Source organism: Salmo trutta, chromosome 2 (assembly GCF_901001165.1).
Source record: "Salmo trutta chromosome 2, fSalTru1.1, whole genome shotgun sequence".
Lineage (NCBI taxonomy): Eukaryota > Metazoa > Chordata > Actinopteri > Salmoniformes > Salmonidae > Salmo > Salmo trutta.
Genome location: NC_042958.1, coordinates 38,950,248 through 38,971,454, shown reverse-complemented (window position 1 = coordinate 38,971,454; position 21,207 = coordinate 38,950,248). Strand labels below are relative to the sequence as shown.

The window sequence follows — 21,207 nt, the reverse complement described above, 5'->3', positions numbered from 1 at the left end:
CCTGGGGGCGGCCGGTCAGAAAGTCACATGGTCCTGAGCTTAGTGATGAGTTTGGAGGGCACTATGGTGTTGAATGGACCCCAGGAAGAGTAGCTGCTGCTTTTGCAACAGCTAATGGGGATCATAATAAGATACAAAATACCAAATGCTTAGCTGTAGTCAATGAACAGCATTCTCACATAGGTGTTCCTCTTGTCCAGGTGGGAAAGGGCAGTGTGGAGTGCAATAGAGATTGCGTTATCTGTGGATCTGTTGGGTCAGTATGCGAGTTGGAGTGGGTCCAGGGTGTCTATGTCCTTGTTCAGCCAAGATTCAGAGAAACAGAATATTACAGTTATTCAGGTCCCGTTGATAGGAGTTCATCCAGTTTGTTCGCCAGTGACTGCACATTCGCCAATAGAACAGAGGGCAATGGTGGTCTATTTGTTTGCTGACGTAATCTCGTTAGGAGGCTGCCTCACCTCTTTCGAGTACCAGGATTAGGGTCTGGTCCGGAGTAAGCAGAATGCCAAGAGCTGCCGATTCGTTGAGATAGAAATCTTCATCCAAATTGAGGATCGCTGTTCTGATGTCCAGAAGTTGTTTTCGGTCAAAGGAAATGATGGCGGAGACGTTGCGTACCTAAAAGTTAAGATCAGCAGACATTATTTTTATATTTTAATAGCAGAGTAAAATGCCCACTATCCACTGTAGCGTCATCTACTGTAATTTGTTTTACTTATCTCTTATCTCTTATCTCTCTGTTTTTCCCTTTCTCACTCAAAGGCAAAAAATGCACTGGCCCATGGTGTCCAGTCTGCCCGCCATGACTGTGACCTACTGAGGGAGCAATTTGAGGAGGAGCAGGAGGCCAAGGCAGAGCTGCAACGCGGCATGTCCAAGGCCAACAGCGAGGTGGCTCAATGGAGGACTAAGTATGAAACTGATGCCATTCAGCGCACAGAGGAGCTGGAGGAGGCCAAGTGAGTCGCACGCATCAGCAGAAACTCACATATAGGGTGTGGATGGTGATGTTGTGGTGGTACGGTAGTCTCGTAAACCCACACCCTAGGCAACAGCAGTGTGGTCTGGTTTCAATTTTGACACTTTCTTGGCACCTTTAATAAGAAAAAAAATGTGGGGTGGGTCCTCTTAAAAATAACCTGTGATCACCATCTTGGTAGCTACAATCTTGCTAGCTGTTATCTAGCTGCTATCTGTATTTTATTCAAACAGATACGGTACCCACTGGCACACCACGTCATTTCAATGTGGAGAATTTGGGTCATATTTGGTAGATACATTGATCAATGAGATTCCAGCACATTTTCACCCATCATTTTTAAAAAATGAAATCAATCAGATCATGCATTAACCGGTGATAGCCGACACCCACATAGCTGATGTTTTGGCGGTGTCGAAGGTGTAACTTCATTGGAACTGTCAAATTGGTTAGAAACCGCTTTTGATCATTGTCATCAAGCCACACCTGTCCCACTTGCGTTACAAATGCAGACCAAGAAAGTGTAGCTGTATAGAAATGATGACGCTCAAATCGAAAATCATTAAACGAAACAATGAGGATTTCTATCATCCTAATATACTGTCATCCTAATGGAGGTGTAGATTACATCTATCATCCTAATGGAGGTGTAGATTACATCTATCATCCTAATGGAGGTGTAGATTACATCTGTCATCTATCATCCTGTAGATTACATCTATCATCCTAATGGAGGAGTAGATTACATCTATCATCTATCATCCTGTAGATTACATCTATCATCCTAATGGAGGTGTAGATTACATCTGTCATCTATCATCCTGCAGATTACATCTATCATCCTAATGGAGGTGTAGATTACATCTGTCATCTATCATCCTGCAGATTACATCTATCATCCTAATGGAGGTGTAGATTACATCTGTCATCTACCATCCTGCAGATTACATCTATCATCCTAATGGAGGAGTAGATTACATCTATCATCTATCATCCTGTAGATTACATCAATCATCCTAATGGAGGAGTAGATTACATCTATCATCCTAATGGAGGTGTAGATTACATCTATCATCTGTCATCCTAATGGAGGTGTAGATTATATCTATCATCCTGTAGATTACATCTATCATTCTAATGGAGGTGTAGATTACATCTATCATCCTAATGGAGGAGTAGATTACATCTATCATCCTAATGGAGGAGTAGATTACATCTATCATCCCAATGGGGGTGTAGATTACATCTATCATCCTAATGGAGGAGTAGATTACATCTATCATCCTAATGGAGGTGTAGATTACATCTATCATCCTAATGGAGGAGTAGATTACATCTATCATCCTAATGGAGGTGTAGATTACATATATCATCCTAATGGAGGTGTAGATTACATATGTCATCCCAATAGAGGAGTAGATTACATATATCATCCTAATGGAGGTGTAGATTACATCTGTCATCCTTATGGAGGTGTAGATTACATCTGTCATCTATCATCCTAATGGAGGTGCAGATTACATCTATCATCCCAATGGGGGTGTAGATTACATCTATCATCCTAATGGATGAGTAGATTACATCTATCATCCTAATGGAGGAGTAGATTACATCTATCATCCTAATGGAGGTGTAGATTACATCTATCATCCTAATGGAGGTGTAGATTACATATGTCATCCTAATAGAGGAGTAGATTACATCTGTCAACCTAATGGAGGTGTAGATTACATCTATCATCCTAATGGAGGAGTAGATTACATCTATCATCCTAATGGAGGTGTAGATTACATCTATCATCCTAATGGAGGTGCAGATTACATCTATCATCTATCATCCTAATGGAGGTGCAGATTACATCTGCCATCCTAATGGAGGTGTAGATTACATCTGTCATCCTAATGGAGGTGTAGATTACATCTGTCATCTATCATCCTAATTGAGGAGTAGATTACATCTATCATCCTAATGGAAGTGTACAGTCGTGGCCAAAAGTTTTGAGAATGACACAAAAAAGTCTGCTGCTTCAGTGTCTTTAGATATTTTTGTCAGATGTTACTATGGAATACTGAAGTATAATTATAAGCATTTCATAAGTGTCAAAGGCTTTTTTTGACAATTACATGAAGTTGATGCAAAGAGTGAATATTTGCAGTGTTGACTCTTCTTTTTCAAGAATTGCAATTCATCTGATCACTCTTCATAACATTCTTGAGTATATGCAAATTGCCATCAGACAAACTGAGGCAACAGACTTTGTGAAAATTAATATTTGTGTCATTCTCAAAACTTTTGGCCACAACTGTAGATTACATCTATCACCCTATTGGAGGAGTAGATTACATCTCACATTCCAGTGTTCAAATTTGTAAACAAGGCTGCATGGGATTTCTCTTAATGCGACTCCGTGCAGCCAATGACAGTGCCAATTTTAGGTGTATGCCAGGTTCCACTTGTGGATTTGACGCCCCTAATGCAGTTCCACCTTTGACACAACCAAAACAACCGCAATGTGGATGTCGATTTAAAGAGGATCTGATTGAATAGAACCCTTAATGTTATCAATGTGCTCGATCAAATGACACAACCAAATTACCTGGATTTCACCTAGTTGAGGTGACATTAAAGTATATAGTGCAAGTGATCAATGTCGTTTGAGATTCTGTGCAGATTATTACAGCAATTGTGAAGATTTCCACAGACCGACAACCCTGAACGCTTTCTATGATTACATAAGAAGACATTTATTGTTACAGTACACCTCAAAATGTGCCCATGGATGTGTTACTCATTACTCTGTGGAAATCTAATGTACAAGAATAAATACTTGTACATTAGTTTGTAAAATAGTTAATAGCTTAATGTTAGGTGGTCTTACAAAAGTAATATTAAATTGTGAGTCTTGCTTAAATTCTAGTTTGTCTACAAATGAATTATTGATGTTGCATTCACATCTCCATTTCAACCAAAAATCTAAGTTTATTAATAGGTCTAAATTAAACTTTAAAGGATGATTTGATTTAGTCATTTTTTAACTTAGATTTTTGGTTGAGAGACTTGAGATGGAGACATGAATCCAACATTTTAATTTACTAACTTGTAGATTCCATTTGAAAGCTACAAAAGCTTAAAACCCTAGGCCTATATGTATTGTCTATTTTTAGTTTAATCCTGGGTTAAATTTAAACAATAGCTGTTGATGACTTCCCATCAACGGCATCATTGATAATAGAATTGATAAAGTATGGTTCCATTTCATTTGCTCTGTTAAACCTACCTTTTGGAATGACTTTGATAGCAACGCAACAGTGAATCTATTAAGTGGAGATTTCTCAACAACCATTCTCACAACAGCACATTGGTAACAGCCTGTGACAAATATGGAAGCCCAGTCGGGCTTGGTTAAAATCCTGGATGGGGGACCAAAGGGTAGCTGTAGAAAGATCAACTCTCCAGTAGGAGGTGCTGCCCAGCCTATTGTTTTTTTTCTGATAGAGGATATTACGTTGAAGATCTGATTTTGTTTCAAAGGTAGAAATTCAACATATTTTATGCAAGGTTTGTCAGTGTTGAAAATGTTACCATGTTGATGTAATCCTGTAGTTGAATTTTCACCTTAAAAAAAGTTTGTTAATAACTTTTTTCAAATCCAATGTATTTTCCATGTAACAATACATTGACAAATGATGTTGAAACAATGTTGATTTAACCAGTTTGTGCCCAGTGGGTAGTTATATAGGCCGTGACATAGTACCAAACTGCCATTCTATTATGTAAGGAGGGGTTAGGCCAGAACATTAGAACATTGTGGGAGGCAACCCAGATGTCTAGAGAGACTAGTGGTAGGGGGCTCTGAGAAAATGTCAGTAAGTATTGTAACATTTGTTTTGGAACAAATTGTTCACAATTAAACCACCCTCTGTCGTCCAACAGGAAGAAGCTGGCCCAGCGTCTGCAGGAGGCTGAAGAGACCATCGAGGCAGTTAACGCCAAGTGCGCCTCCCTGGAGAAGACCAAGCAGAGGCTGCAGGGAGAGGTGGAGGACATCACAATTGACGTTGAGAGAGCTAACGCAATGGCCTCCAACCTTGACAAGAAGCAGAGAAATTTTGACAAGGTGAAAATGAATAAACCTCACCCTAGGGTAATATTTTCTGTCTGCTATTTGATCAGTTGTAGTATAATTGTACCATATTCCTGATTCAAAACCCCATCGAGTTCTAATGAAAATCCTATGGATTTCCCTAGGTTCTGTCAGAGTGGAAGCAGAAGTATGAGGAAAGCCAGGCTGAGCTGGAAGGAGCTCAGAAGGAGGCTCGCTCTATGAGCACTGAACTCTTCAAGATGAAGAACTCCTACGAGGAGGCTCTGGATCATCTGGATACTCTGAAGAGAGAGAACAAGAACCTGCAACGTGAGCATCTGACAGCAGTTCTATTTTGCTCATGTTTGACTAGTGTTGTAAAAATGGAGGGAGCTTTAACCATCAAAATTACATTAAATTACTATTACACCATCTCTGAGTATAAAATTATATTTTTTGTACTCGTAATCAGTGTTCCTTTGAACAACCCAAGGAAGTGGAGGGCAATTATATTTGCAAGACCATATGAAGTGCTGTTAATTATTTATCTGTTATCATGATTCAATGTCAACTTCAGTGCATTGGTAATATCCACCAAAAAATTATCTCCCAAGTCTAAACTGCTCCTGTGTTTGTGTGCAGAGGAGATCTCTGACCTGACTGAGCAGATCGGAGAGACTGGCAAGAGCATCCATGAGCTGGAGAAGGCCAAGAAGACTGTGGAGACAGAGAAGTCTGAGATCCAGACTGCTCTGGAGGAGGCTGAGGTACAAACTACAGCTGTTTGATGGGAAAAGCAGTGTTACACGAGCCAATGCTAGCTACAGTCCAATGATCCCTGTATTGGTGTTTATTGTAGTCATATATATTTAATTTCTGGTGTTATTCACATCCAAATGTATTGAACACAAATCACCTGACTGCTTCTCCTTGTCCAGGGCACACTGGAGCACGAGGAATCCAAGATTCTGCGTGTGCAACTGGAGCTGAACCAGGTCAAGGGTGAGGTGGACAGGAAGCTGGCTGAGAAGGATGAGGAGATGGAGCAGATCAAGAGGAACAGCCAGAGGATGGTTGACTCCATGCAGAGCACCCTGGACTCTGAGGTCAGGAGCAGGAATGACGCCCTGAGGGTGAAGAAGAAGATGGAGGGAGACCTGAACGAGATGGAGATCCAGCTGAGCCACGCCAACCGCCAAGCGGCCGAGGCCCAGAAACATCTGAGGAACATCCAGGGACAGCTAAAGGTAAAGGGAATGGGACATCAGGCTCAAACATCCTAAAATGGGGAGGGATTTGTTTGTGAATCTTTAAAAAAGGCTTGAAACAAGGAATTAAAAATATTGAATAGATTGGACTAATATACTGTAGAAATGTAGGGATATTGAGGAAATTCTTACCAATAAACATTTTAATCACCGATCCTATCACCTCTACTTCCACAAGTCCTAATGAACCTGTCATTATGAACCCCAGGATGCCCAACTGCACCTTGATGACGCCGTCCGTGTCTCAGAGGACATGAAGGAGCAGGCAGCCATGGGGGAGCGCAGGAACGGTCTGATGGTGGCTGAAATCGAGGAGCTGAGAGTTGCTCTGGAGGTGACAGAGAGAGGCCGTAAAGTGGCTGAGACTGAGCTGGTAGATGCCAGCGAGCGTGTTGGACTGCTGCACTCCCAGGTACAGGTCAACATCTATTTCTTATGAAACTCAACCAAACATACCATTTACACAGTGCTTGCTATTATATGTCGTAACTTCTGCCTTATGACATGTAAGTTCTCTTGAGAGTCAAACAATTTGTCTTGTTTCCTCCAGAACACCAGCCTTCTGAACACCAAGAAGAAGCTGGAGACTGACCTAGTGCAGGTGCAGGGAGAGGTGGAGGACATCGTCCAGGAAAGCAGGAATGCAGAGGAGAAGGCCAAGAAGGCCATCACTGATGTGAGTTCTTATGATCTATTGAATTACATCAACTTCATTTGGCCCCAATGGTAACGGGGCTGGTTAACACTAGTATTGGCTGAGCCTCGAGGCATCCCAGTTTGAGGCAACGTCGATTCTAACAGCCTAATATATATATTTAATCTGCAGTGCCTTCAGAAAGTATTCATACCCCTTGACTTATTCCACATTTTGTTACAGCCTGAATTCAAAATAGATTTGTCTCACCCATCTACACACAATACCCCATAATGACACATTTTTGAAATGTGTTAAATGAAATACAGATTTCATTTCTATAAGTATCCCACCCCTGAGTCAATACTTTGTAGAAGCACCTTTGGCAGTGATTCCAGCTTTGAGTCGTCTTTGGTATGTCTGTATCAGCTTTGATTCATCTTGGGTATGTCTGTATCAGCTTTGCACATCTGGATATGAGGATTTTCTCCCATTCTTCCTTGTAGATTTTCTCAAGCTCTGTTAAGTTATATGGGGACTGGATGTGAACAGAAGTCTTTCCACAGATTTTCAATGGGATTCAAGTCTGGGCTTTTACAGCACTTTCACATTCTTGTTCTGAAGCCATTCCAGTGTTGCTTTGGCTGTATGCTTGGGGTCATTGTCCTGTTGGGGTGCACATTTTTGCCCGAGTCTAAGGTCGCTTGCACTCTTAGTCAGGTTTGCCTGTATTTGGCTCCATTCATGGTTCCCTCTATCTTTACCAGTCTCCCTGCCACTGAAAAGCATCCCCATAGCATGATGCTGCCACCACCATGCTTCACAGTAGGGATGGTGTTAGAAGGGTGTAATAGCACTTTGCATTCAGGCCAAATAGTTACATTTTTCTGTCAGAATCTTTTGCCTTATGCTCACAGCCGTTCATGTACCTTATTGCAAACACCAGGCGTACTGTCATGTGCCTTTTTCTCAGGAGTGGCTTCCATCTAGCCACTCTCCCTTATAGCCCAGATTGATAAAGTGCTGTAGAGACTGTTGTCCTTCTGGCAGGTTCTCCCATCTCAGCCAATAAACTCTGTAGTTCTGTCAGAGTGGTTATTGGGTTCTTGGTCACCTCCCTGACCAAGGTCCTCTTGCTCAGTTGCTCAGTTTGGTTGGATGACCAGCTCTAGGCAGAGTCTGGGTAGTTCCATATTTTTTGTATTTCCCAATGATGGAGACCACTGTGCTCTTGGAAACTTTCAACACTTGTTTTTTACCCTTCCCCAGATATACAGTATGTCTCATCAGAATTTTATGTTGGAGATCTACGGACAGTTCCTTGGACTTGATGGTATGGTTTCTGCTCTGGCATGCACTGTTAACTGTGGGACCTTATATAGACAAGTGTGTTTCTTTCTAAATCATGTCCAAACAATTTAATTGGCCACAGGTGGACTACAATCGAGTTCTAATGACATCTCAAGAAGGATCAAAGGAAATTGGATGATCCTGAGCTTAATTAGGAGTGTCATAGCAAAGAGGTGTCAATACTTAAATGAGATATTTCTATATTTCATTTTCAATCATTTTGCAAAAATGTTTAAAAAAAACATGTTTTCACTCTCATTATAGGATATTGTGTGTAGATGAGTGATACATTTTTTTATTCAATCCATTTTGAATGCAGGCAGTAACACTACAAAATGTGGAATAAGTCAAGGGGTATGAATACTTACTGAAGGCACTGTATGCTATCACAAAAATAATAATATGGTTGTGTTTATGAAGGTTTTAGGTAACAAAATATTTCAAAGAACACTGTCATTTATTGGTTTGCTATATGTAAAAATTAAAAACAATAAAAGCACCACAATTCATGTGTTATACACTATCACAAATAAATGCACTATTATTTAATTGACATTTACAATTTAATCAATTGATATGGTCCCCCATCAGACTATTGTCAATGTAATCTGGTCTTTAGGCTACATCTATTATTATAAGCCTATGTGTGAAATAAGTTTCAATATAGTTTAGGTGTAGTTTTGATGGGCCATTGTCAGATGGCAGACCACAGTCGGGTGAAGAAAGGGTAGGGGGAATATGTCCTCCTAAAACTACTAATAACAACACCAAATCAAATCAAATGTTATTGGTCCATACACATGGTTAGCAGATGTTATTGGTCCATACACATGGTTAGCAGATGTTATTGGTCACATACACATGGTTAGCAGATGTTATTGGTCCATACACATGGTTAGCAGATGTTATTGGTCACATGGTTAGCAGATGTTAATGTGAGTGTAGCGAAATGCTTGTGCTTCTAGTTCCGACCATAGAGTAATATATAACAAGTAATCTAACCTAACAATTTCACAACAACTACCTTATACACACAAGTGTAAAGGAATGAATAAGAATATGTACATAAAAATATATGAATGAGTGATGGCCGAACGGCATAGTCATGATGCAGTAGATGGTATAGAGTACAGTATATACATATGAGATGAGTAATGTAGGGTATGTAAACATTATATAAAGTGGCATTGTTTAAAGTGGCTAGTGATACATTTATTACATCAATTTTTCCATTATTTAAGTGGCTAGAGATTGAGTCAGTATGTTGGCAGCAGCCACTCAATGTTAGTGATGGCTGTTTAACAGTCCGATGGCCTTGAGGTAGAAGCTGTTTTTCAGTCTCTCGGTCCCAGCTTTGATGCACCTGTACTGACCTCGCCTTCTGGATGATAGCAGGGTGAACAGGCAGTGGCTCAGGTGGTTGTTGTCCTTGATGATCTTTTTGGCCTTGCTGTGACATCAGGTGGTATTGAAATTCTAACAACGTGAGTGTGTTAAATCAACTTTAAGAAAAGTCAAGGACAGAGGGCAACATGTTCCCGAGTGGCGCAGCGGTCTAAGGCACTGCATCTCAGTGCTAGAGGTGTCACTACAGACCCTGGTTTGAGCCCAGGTTGTTTCACAACCAGCTGCAATCTGGAGTCCCATAGGGTGGCACACAATTGCCCAGCGTCATCCAGGATAGGGGAGGGTTTGGCCGGGGTAGGCCGTCATTGTAACATAAGGATTTGTTCCTAACTAGTTAAATAGAGAACTAAAGTTTTCTTAAATGGCATACATAATGAAATGAAAATGTGTCACTTTCAAAAGGTTGTAGTTGTAACGTTCGGCGTCTGGTGACGAGGAAGCGGACCAAAACGCAGCTGGGAGCGAACACATGTTTATTCTTTTACACCGAAATAAACACGTACACAAAAATCAAGAAAATACCGAAACGTTAGCTGCTCAAAATCAAAGAGACAACAACCCACACCCATCGTGGGGGGAAAAGGAACTTAAATGTGATTCCCAATCAGACATAACTAGCGACAGCTGTCTGATTGGAAATCACCTCCGAGCCCAACATATAAATAAACCACAAAGAAAGGCTATAACAAAACATAGAAAATAAACCATAGAAATACCACACCCTGACCAAAAATAGCAGAGTTCCCCTGGTCAGGGCGTGACAGTACCCCCCCTCCAACGGTGCGTACTCCCGGCGCACCAACCTAAAGTCTATTAGGGGGGGACCCGGGTGGGCGCCTCACCCTCGGTGGAGGCTCTGGCCCCGGGCGTGTTTCTCCCCCTGCCTCCACCCTAGCCCTACCCCTCTGGCCCGGACTGGACCACGGTGGAGTGGCATGCTCAGGCTCCGAAGAGGAGCCGCCGACCGGAACAGGACTGGTCACCGGTGGACCGGACACAGGCCGTGCTGGACTGTGGACACGCGCCGTGGGCCTGGTGCGGGGAACAGGGACGGGCCGGACAGGACCGGGGACACGCACCACCAACCTGGTGCGGGGAGCAGGGACGGGCCGGACTGGCCTGGGGACACGCACCACCGGCTTGGTGCGGGGAGCCGGGATGGGCCGGACAGGACTGTGGACACGCACCACTAACTTGGTGCGGGGAGCAGGGACGGGCCGGACTGGACTGGGGACACGCACCACTGGCTTGGTGCGGGGAGCAGGGATGGGCCGGACAGGACTGTGGACACGCACCACTAACCTGGTGCGGGGAGCAGGGATGGGCCGGACAGGACTGTGGACACGCACCACTAACTTGGTGCGGGGAGCCGGGATGGGCCGGACAGGACTGTGGACACGCACCACTAACTTGGTGCGGGGAGCAGGGACGGGCCGGACTGGACTGGGGACACGCACCACTGGCTTGGTGCGGGGAGCAGGGACGGGCCGGACTGGACTGGGGACACGCACCACTGGCTTGGTGCGGGGAGCAGGGATGGGCCGGACAGGACTGGGGACACGCACCACTGGCTTGGTGCGGGGAGCAGGGATGGGCCGGACTGGACTGTGGACACGCACCACATTCGCCCGGCAAGGGCGAGGTGCTGGCACAGGACGTGCTGGACCGTGACCGCACACCGGCGACACAGTGCGCATAAGCGGCGCCGGATATCCTGGACCGAGGAGGCGCACTGGAGGTCTGGAGTGCACAGCTGACATCACCCGTTCTGGCTCAACGCCCACCTTAGCCTGGCAAGTGTGGAGCGCTGGCACAGAACGCACTGGGCTGTGCAGCCGTACCGGAGACACAGTGCGCGTCCTCGGCGCAGGATACATCGGACCGAGAAGGGGCACCGGAGGCCAGGAGCGCTGAGCCGGCACAACACGTCCTCGCTGAACACTCCCCCTAGCCCGGCAAATGCGGGGCGCTGGCACAGAGCGCACTGGGCTGTGCAGGCGCACTGGCGATATCGTGCGCACCTCTGCCACCCAAGGCTCTTCCTCCACGCTGTCCCTACGCAGGTCCTCCAGGACCTGCCACATCTCTGCCTCCTCCTTCGCCGTTATCCCCCACGAGAGCAGTGGTCTGGGCTCTTCCTCTGCCCTTCCGGACCACCCCATTAGCCCCCCCAAAAAAATTTCTTGGGGGTGTCTTCCGGGCCTCCTCGACCGCCGCCTGCGACTCCTTCCACCGGCTGGCATCACCTCCTCGACCTGGGAATCCTTCCGCCAGGGTCCTTTCCCCGACATGATCTCCTCCCAGGTCCAGAACTCCTTCCCCTCGCGAGCCCATCTCTCGCGCTCCTTATCCTCCCGCTGCTTGGTCCTGGTTCGGTGGGGTGTTCTGTAACGATCGTCGTGCAGGAAGGAAGAAGTGGACCAAGGCGCAGCTGGGAGCGAACACATGTTATTTATTACAGACTGAAATAACACGGTCAAAACAGAGAATAAACGTATCGTTACTGCTCCAACAAAAAGAGACAACACCCCACAAACATCGTGGGGGAAAAGGAACTTAAATGTGATTCCCCAATCAGAGGCAACTAGCGACAGCTGTCTCTGATTGAGAATCGACAGAACCCAACATAGAAATAAGCCCCAAAGCAAGGCTATACCACAAACATAGAAAATAAACTATAGAAATGCCACACCCTGACCAAAAGAGAAGAGTTCACCTGGTCAGGGCGTGACATCGTTAAAGGAAAAAAAGGATTCTGTCAGTCCGTGGTAAGTAATCGCAGTCCTGATGTCCAGAATTTGTTTTTGGTCATAAGAGACAGTAACAGCAACATTATGTACAAAATAAGTACAAAAAATAAGTTGCAAATAAACTAACAAAAAAAATACAATCGGTTGGGGGCACATGAAACATCTGCCTTCTTCTCCAGCGCCAGAATTCCAGAACTAACTGAAGTTTATTTTATGTTTTATCCGGGTAGCCGGAGAGTAGAGCATTGCAGTAGTCTAATCTAGAAGTGACAAAAATATGGATTAGCTTTTCAGCATAATTTTTGGACAACATGTTTTAGATTTTTGCAATGTTATGATGGTGGGAAAAAAGCTGCCCTTGAAATATTCTTGATATGTTCATCAAGAGAGAGATCAGGGTCCAAAGTAATGACAAGGTCCTTAAGTTTTATTTGAGGTGACTGTACAACCATCAATATTGTTTGTCAGATCAAACAGCAGATCTCTTTGTTTCTTGGGGCCTAGAACAAGCATGTCTGTTTTGTCCGAGTTTAAAAGTAAAACGTTTGCCGCCGTCCACTTCCTTATGTCTGAAACACTGGCTTCCAGTGTAGGCAATTTTGGAGCTTCACCATGTTTTGTCAAAATGTACAGCTGTGTGTCGTCCGCATAGCAGTGAGAGTTGAAATTGTGTTTTCGAATGTCATCACCAAGAGTTAGAATATATAGTGAAAACGATAGTGGTACTAAAATGTTGAAAATTCTAATAATTAGCTGGTTGATAATCTGCATCCAGTTAATTATAACTGAGGTTGGAGAGCCCTGGTCTAGAGAGACATACATTAAACAAACTACCATTCCAGGCCGCCATGATGGCTGAGGAGCTGAAGAAGGAGCAGGACACCAGCTCTCACCTGGAGAGGATGAAGAAGAACCTGGAGGTCACAGTCAAGGACCTGCAGCACCGCCTGGATGAGGCTGAGAATCTGGCCATGAAGGGAGGCAAGAAGCAGCTCCAGAAACTGGAGTCCAGGGTGAGTTAACAACAGGGTGGATTAGAGTGGATTGAAAAACTGATTTCTGGATATTTATTTGGGCATTGTGTAATTACTTTTTCTCTCAATAACCCACCTAGATAATGAAATGCTGTTAACATTACAGATCCCTTCAATTAAAATTGTGAAAGTATATATGAACAGACAACTACTGTGCATCCTTGACCGAGTAGAGACTGTACCTCTGTTTTACAAAGATTTGTTATGTATGATTTCACCACCTCAAACAAATGCCTATGTTCATTTCTTCTACAAAGGTGCGTGAGCTTGAGACCGAGTTGGAGTCCGAGCAGAAAAGAGGTGTGGATGCTGTCAAGGGAGTCCGCAAGTATGAGCGCCGAGTCAAGGAGCTCACTTACCAGGTAAGAGAAAGTGCCTTCTTCACACAATTTACACTAACACAAACAGGTTTGTGTACAAAACTGAGGCAGTGAATCTTTGATTATGTCCCACAGACTGACGAGGATAAGAAGAACGTTGGCAGACTTCAGGACCTGGTAGATAAGCTGCAGATGAAAGTGAAGGCCTACAAGAGGCAGGCTGAGGAAGCAGTAAGTCACATACTGTACTTAGTCAAATACTCTGAAAGCATGCTTTCGAAGACATATTTTTCCCTCGTTAACTTCATGTAAATACAGTTTAGTTACAGCCGAGATCCACAAAAGGTGAAACACTGGTCGCTCCAGGCACATTTGTTATTTGTTTTTGTTTTGTTTATCAAACAAAGGAGATGAGTATGAAGTGTTGTGGCAAAATAAAATCTATTGTGTGTGCAAGTTAGTGAAACTTGCAACCCCTACCCAACAGTGCAGTAGTCAATAATAGTATAAGTAATTTAAAAAAAAGAAATATATAACCCTATCACAAGAAATAAACAAGAGGAAAATTATAGATAATTTAAGTCAATGATGTGAATGAAAAAAAAAGTGTTTGTTGTTTTAAGAAACGTCTTCGTTGTTATAAATAACATCTTTGTTGGTGTAATAACATCTTTGTTGTTGTAATAACATTGTTGTTGTTGTAATAACGGACTCCAACTTTAAAGTGCTTCTGCACATCAGTCAATATTGAGTCAATTGATATTGCAAGTAATTGCTGAAGACATTATGCACATTTCTCAGTGCCTCCTATGCCTGTGTTACCTACTTAAAGTATAGGGTTAGTATTAATATTTATTTGCTGTCCTGGGGCTGGTCTGCTGGTAGTGCTGCCACCCCTGGATCACATATGCCCCTGCAGGCAGCAGTTTGATCCCCGTTCACCCTGCAGGCAGCGGTTTGATCCCCGTTCACACTCTCTCTGCTGTATCATCTAGCTCCCTATTTACAGCACATTGCTATCTGAAGATAAAAAAAAAACTTAAAATACTTATTTTTAAAGAATATGAATTTGCTTCCTGAACCTTCAAACAATATACTGATGTTATGCTCTCCCTCTCAGGAGGAAGCAGCCAACCAGCACATGTCTAAGTTCAGGAAGGTGCAGCATGAGCTGGAGGAGGCTGAGGAGCGTGCTGACATTGCTGAGACTCAAGTCAACAAGCTCAGAGCCAAGACCCGCGACGGTGGAAAGGTAAAGAGCTGCTGCTAAACCTACACCCGACTCATGTTCAGATATGACCACATCAACTCCACCTATGCTTCAGTATAATTCAAACAAAATATAACTTTGAAATTCAAAATAGAAAATCCAAGCTGAGCATTGAGCCTTAAATGCTTGATCGATTATATTATTTTGATATTCATTAATTTTGCATATTCAATATTGATACTGATCCATTCATTTCTTTCTTCCTTCTTACAGGGCAAAGAAGCTTCTGAATAAACAAGATCAAAGTCTCTTAACATTTTACTGTGTTGCATAGAATATGATTTTCATGGTGAAATTGTGAGCATTGATTAAAAACATGTTGGCCAACATATATTTATTTTTTGACTGTTGTCGTGTCTTACTATTATTAAATTATATGGCATGCTATTTTATCAAATTGATTACCTAACGTTTAATTGATTACGTGATTGAATTAAACCATGCAACAATTAAACCATTAATAACCTGGGGCTCCATGGAAGCATTCATTTATATAGAGCGGTTATCTCCTGAATCCACTCTCTTAAAGATCTGAAGATCTTTTATATCAATAGCAGTCAATTATTAATCGTCACCTCGATTGGTCTCATTCTGATTGTCGTAAGTACTTGGTTATCTTCACGAACCCTAGCTAATAAGTTGAATCAGCAATACACAAATTGGATTCATTATTTATTCACTAAATAATCACACAGAATGACATATATATATATATATACACACACAGGAGAGATCATACATCTATTCCTAATCATGTCATGAAAAGCCCCTAGTGGGCTAACCCGATATGACAGCTGGTTACACAAGGGAAGGGGGTTGGGTTTGAATGAAAGAGCGGGAAGACTGAGGGACAAAGGGATTGGGTCTCTATCGAACCTTGAGAAGCTATGCTACTTTAAATACAGAATCTTATGCATTCTAATAACCGCCCATTCGGAAAAGGAAAATGCAATGCTGCGCTTCGATAGATGGGTTGAAGATTGAAGACTGGTTTACCCAGCAGAGATCGCCATTGTCCTTTGAAGAATTTTTCTGATCGTATTGTTGTAGAGCAGATACGTTAAAGTACTCTGTTGTTCTTCGGAGATTGTCTGTCCTTTCCTAGGCCATGTACGTTTACATCTGCAGCTGATAACTCGACATCTAGGATGTATCACTTCTTTAGTGAATAATTGTTCAAAGTTCATACTAAGTTGCCATAATCAGCTCATGCTGTATTCTGGCTGGTCTTGTCACGGGTGTCGTAGGGTAGAGACCAAGACGCAGTGGGGAAATGTACACTCATCTTCATTTATTGGTGAAGAAGGAAAACACAAAACACGTATACAAAAAAAAACACAAACGAACTGGACAGTCTCGTCAGGCAAACAGCTAAACAAGAACAATCTCCCACAAAATCCCATGAAAAACAAACTCCTAATTATAGGACCCTCAATCAGAGGCAACAATAACCAGCTGCCTCCAATTGAAGGTCCACCCCCAATTAACTAAACATAGAACTACAAAAGACTAGATAGAGCATAGAAATATACTAACATAGAACAATGACTAACAAACCCCGGACTAATAAATCAAATACCCCTCTACCTAAATACATACACAAAACACACCCTGAACCACATAAAACAAACACCCCCTGCCACGTTCTGACCAAACTACAATAACCAATAACCCCTATACTGGTCAGGACGTGACAGGTCTAGTCGAAATTCACCATTCCAACATGGTGATCGTCACCTCCACGTTGAAATTTGCCCTTTTAAACGTTAGGACAGCAGTCCTAACATTTCTGGAACTAAATGTTAATTTCGTTAGGTTGTAATAGAAATTAGCCCTTTTAAACGTATGGACACCAGTCCTCACGTCATAGGGAACTGAGGTTGACCTCCGTTAACTGGCTTTTGTACTGGGGAGAGAAGGGCATGTTTCATAGTTCTCAACCAATATCTGTTCACTTGGGCATGGCCACTGAGTGAGCATAGTTTACTTATGAAAACAATTCTCTCATTTAGAAGCTAAAATTAAATTTCATCTTTTCACATATAGTTTAATATTTAAACACTTAAATTGCACAACAATTCCAATTCCAAGATACAATTTATGTCTTCCTATCATCAGATATAATGTCCCAGACAACAACTGATCTGATATCATATTCTTTAAGTACCAACGGACACTTTCAACTGGTTGGATTACAGAAATATTGTTCCATTCCCCAACCTTTTGATGTTACCATACTCTCTCTATGTTAACAAAGGGCTTTACAATAGTCCATTCTGTAGAGTGGAGAGAAAATGGGGAAAGGTATTTATGGTGGGGTCATAAACCTCACCCAATAGGGCAACGTCATGACACAGTGGACTTATTAATAAGCAAACATTTTTTTCATACCATAAAAATATTACACTTTAATAAAAGGAGCAATCTTGGATTCCAAAAAACAACAAAACTTCCACCCCAACAAAGAAGCCATGTTTTTGGGTAAACAGCTGAGGGATGAGGCTGGAGAAATGTCAGTGAGCAGCCCTTTGCTCATGTCAATGCCAGAACATTAACTTTCAGCCAGAAGGGTCCTACTAATCACCCCAAACAACCCCCAACAACACCAAACAGGTACCCAAAATAGAAATAAAAAACAGGTGCCAAAAACAACCCCATAGCTAGCTAGCTGTTTCTAGCCTGTTTGTCCTGGGAGATGGACATTGGGTTGTTATTTTACTTGACATGCATCTTTGATTAATCTCTCCTTATTCATCTTTCAAGCATCCACATGGGTATATAGGCTAATGAAAACCCAATGAGGAGATGGAAGAGATGGGACTTGCTGCGTGTCAATCATCTCAAATGGAACACAATTCTATTTTAGCATTTGGCAGCGCCGAGTATTTCTGAAACCCAGGTTCTTCTGATACCTATTTTGACATTATTAGTCAACCAGGATGTCCTCACATTGCTAACGTTTGCCTGCGTAATTGAGCAACAGCAAGATATGTGACCTGGAAAATAAGATCTGGATGAACCGAGGCACCCGTAAGATGTATTGGATCAAGTGTTGCAGTCCAATCCTCCCAAGACCCTGCCAAAATAGTCAAATATGTGCAATGAAAGTTTTATAGTGACAGTTTACTCAACTGCTTAATGACATCCGGCAGTTATCAGAATATCAACCCCCCCCCAGAATAAGTTTGGAGCTTAGAGAAACATGTCCATCAAATACAAAAATGCAGATCGTATATCATGCAAGATCTTTGCACATTAAAATATACTGAACAAAAATAAACACAACATGCAACAATTTCAAAGATTTTATTGAGTTACAGTTCACGTAAGGAAATCAGTCAATTGAAATAAAATTAATTAGGCCCTAATCTATGGATTTCACATGACTGAGAATATAGATATGCATCTGCTGGTCACAGATACCTTAAATAAATAGTAGGGGCATGGATCAGAAAACCAGCCAGTATCTGGTGTGACCACCATTTGCCTCATGCAGTGACACATCTCCTTCACATAGAGTTGATCAGGCTGTTGATTGTGGCCTGTGGAATGTTGTCCCACTCCTCTTCAATGGATGTGCAAAGTTGTTGGGCATTGGCGGGAACTAGAACCCGCTGTCGTACCCATCGATCCAGAGCATCCCAAACATGCTCAATGTGTGACATGTCTAGTGAGTACGCAGGCCATGGAAGAACTGGAACATGTTCAGCTTCCAGGAATTGTGTACAGGTCCTTGCGACACAGGGCAGTGCATTATCATGCTGAAACATGAGGTGATGGCGGCGGATGAATGGCATGAAAGTGGGCCTCAGGATCTCATCACGGTATCTCTGTGCATTCAAATTGCCATTGATAAAATGCAACTGTGTTCGTTGTATGTAGCTTATGCCTGCCCATACCATAACCCCACCTCCACCATGGAGCACTCTGTTCACAATGTTAACATCAGCAAACCACTCACCCACACAACGCCATACATGTGGTTGTGAGGCCGGTTGAACGTACTGCCAAATTCTCTAAAACGACGTTGAAGGCAGATTATGTTAGAGAAAATAACATTCCGTTCTCTGGCTAAAGCTCTGGTGGACATTCTTCCAGTCAGCATGTCAATTGCAAGCTCCCTCAAAACTTAAGACATCTGTGGAATTGTATTGTGTGACAAACCTGCACATTTTAGATTGGCCTTCTATTGTCCCCGACACAAGGTGCTCCTGTGTAGTGATCCATTCTTTTTAATTAGCTTCTTGATATGCCACACCTGTCAGGTGGATGGCATAGGATAAATGCTCACTAACAGGGATGTAAAACAAATTTGTTCACAAAATGACAGATTTAAGCTTTTTTGTGAGTGGCCAAATTCTGGTATGTTTTATTTCAGCTCATGAAACATTGAACCAACACTTCACATATTGCATTTATATTTTTGTTCAGTATAACTTGAACGTCATAAACTTAATCTGCATGGAGTGAATGTTCTCACGACCCGCAAACAGGCCAGCTAAATATCTTCTGCCTAATAACAGCAATACCAAATACCAAACAATAAACCTTGGCTGCAGTGATGCTGTTTTGATGGGAGCTCTAAAGATCTCAGACATGATGTGCTTGCAGGGGAGCGCAATGGAGAAAGAGTATGATGTGACTTTCTTTTCAGAAACTAAGTGCGACGGAGTAATGGAGAAGGTAAAGGAGGTGAATGGGGAAAGGCCTTTGTCCTTTTTTAACGTCACGGGCCTTGCAAGGAGGAACTTTAGAATAATAAATGTACACATGTACATGTACAATCCCCATGTGACCGATTATGCGGAGGCAGCTTTTCTGGGTCGCTACTGCGACGTCACGTCAGGAGCGAGGTACATTAAGGACGCACTGGGTTTCTGGAATGGCCGCCGCCAGTTCCAGATACTTCTAAGGGCAGATCCTCGTGTGTTTAAGGGTTTCTTTCATCCCCTTGCAGTTTTTTCATTGGGGTTGGATAGGGGCATGTTGTTTTATTGCCCATCAGCCACCCTTCTACAGGAAATGCAGGGAGTACGGGCATGGAACAGCCTCATGTGGGGTAGTGAAGTGCAGGTTCTGCATGTCAGAGGCACATGAGGCCAAGAACTGCACAGCGCCCAAGGAGTGTCATGGGTGTGGCAGCAAGCAACACCTGTTCCGCAAGTGCCCAGCCCGGCAATGCTCATACGCTGCAGCTGCTGCTGGGGGAAGGATGACTGGAGGAAATGCTGTGGAGGATAAGGGAAGGTCAGGAGAAGGTGACCCAGGCCACAGTCCAGAAGAGGTAGCAAGGAGGATGGCGAGTGGAGAACCGGAGAAGCCATCCCTGTCCTTGCCAGGTCCACACATCGAGGATCGGGTAGTTTTGGAGGAGAAGGTCTCGGTGGAGATGGGGGTGGTCCCAGAGACCCACATGACAACAGGTGTGTCATCCAACAGTCAGCTGCTGGTAGAGGTTGGTTGAGCGACGGGCGAGCTGGGCTCATCTCTCGATGAGGAGTACATGGACAAGGAGGCGTTCGGGGCCCTCATGGTTGAGATGAGGGAGATGTTAGAGGAACTCCAAGTCTCCCAGACAAGGACGGTGAAGCCTTCACCCTTGCCGACTACACCAAGACAGAAGAGAGTAGCCTCCACAGCCCGGAAAGCCCTGCAGGAGTCAGGGCTGTCCTTGGACTCCGGTGAGGAGCGGAGGAAAAAGAAGAAGAGTGTTTATGTGTGCCCTGTATGCCACAAACAGAGTGTTGGTAGTGGGAGGGGATTTTAATGTAGACTTAGGAGGGGTGTTTGATAGTAGTGTAGGGGCCATCACCGGACTTATTGCAAGCCATGGTCTGGTAAATCGCTGCCTTAACACTACTCCAGTGCTGGCAGGTCCCAAGTGATGTAACTCCCGGGGGTCGTGCGGAGGCTGGACTATGTATTTCTACCTAAATCCTTGGGGCAATTGTCTGGGCGTCTGCTGCCTAGCGGTACTGGAAGCTCAACCGGGACATCCTGAAGGAGCAAGCTTTTGTCAACGCTTTCTCTGTTTTTTTCAGGGGCTTGAGGTTCTCCGGCCCATGTGCGGAGGGGTGTTGGAATGATGGGAGTTAGCCACGGTAAGGA

The 21,207-nt window shown here is 43.3% G+C and overlaps 1 protein-coding gene across 1 annotated transcript in view; it reads left to right on the top strand.

Annotated features, from left to right (window-relative positions):
* Window positions 1–15,430, top strand: part of LOC115155128 (myosin heavy chain, fast skeletal muscle) — a 37,488-nt gene extending 22,058 nt beyond the window's left edge. Inside the window, exons 28-39 of the mRNA XM_029701875.1 lie at window positions 766–962; window positions 4,916–5,099; window positions 5,231–5,396; window positions 5,709–5,833; window positions 6,005–6,313; window positions 6,543–6,746; window positions 6,885–7,010; window positions 13,318–13,488; window positions 13,767–13,871; window positions 13,965–14,060; window positions 14,950–15,081; window positions 15,313–15,430. Coding sequence (XP_029557735.1) covers window positions 766–962; window positions 4,916–5,099; window positions 5,231–5,396; window positions 5,709–5,833; window positions 6,005–6,313; window positions 6,543–6,746; window positions 6,885–7,010; window positions 13,318–13,488; window positions 13,767–13,871; window positions 13,965–14,060; window positions 14,950–15,081; window positions 15,313–15,333 — 1,836 coding nt within the window. The 3' untranslated portion in view covers window positions 15,334–15,430. The remainder of the gene's footprint in view (window positions 1–765; window positions 963–4,915; window positions 5,100–5,230; window positions 5,397–5,708; window positions 5,834–6,004; window positions 6,314–6,542; window positions 6,747–6,884; window positions 7,011–13,317; window positions 13,489–13,766; window positions 13,872–13,964; window positions 14,061–14,949; window positions 15,082–15,312) is intronic.
* Window positions 15,431–21,207: the final 5,777 nt, after the last annotated feature.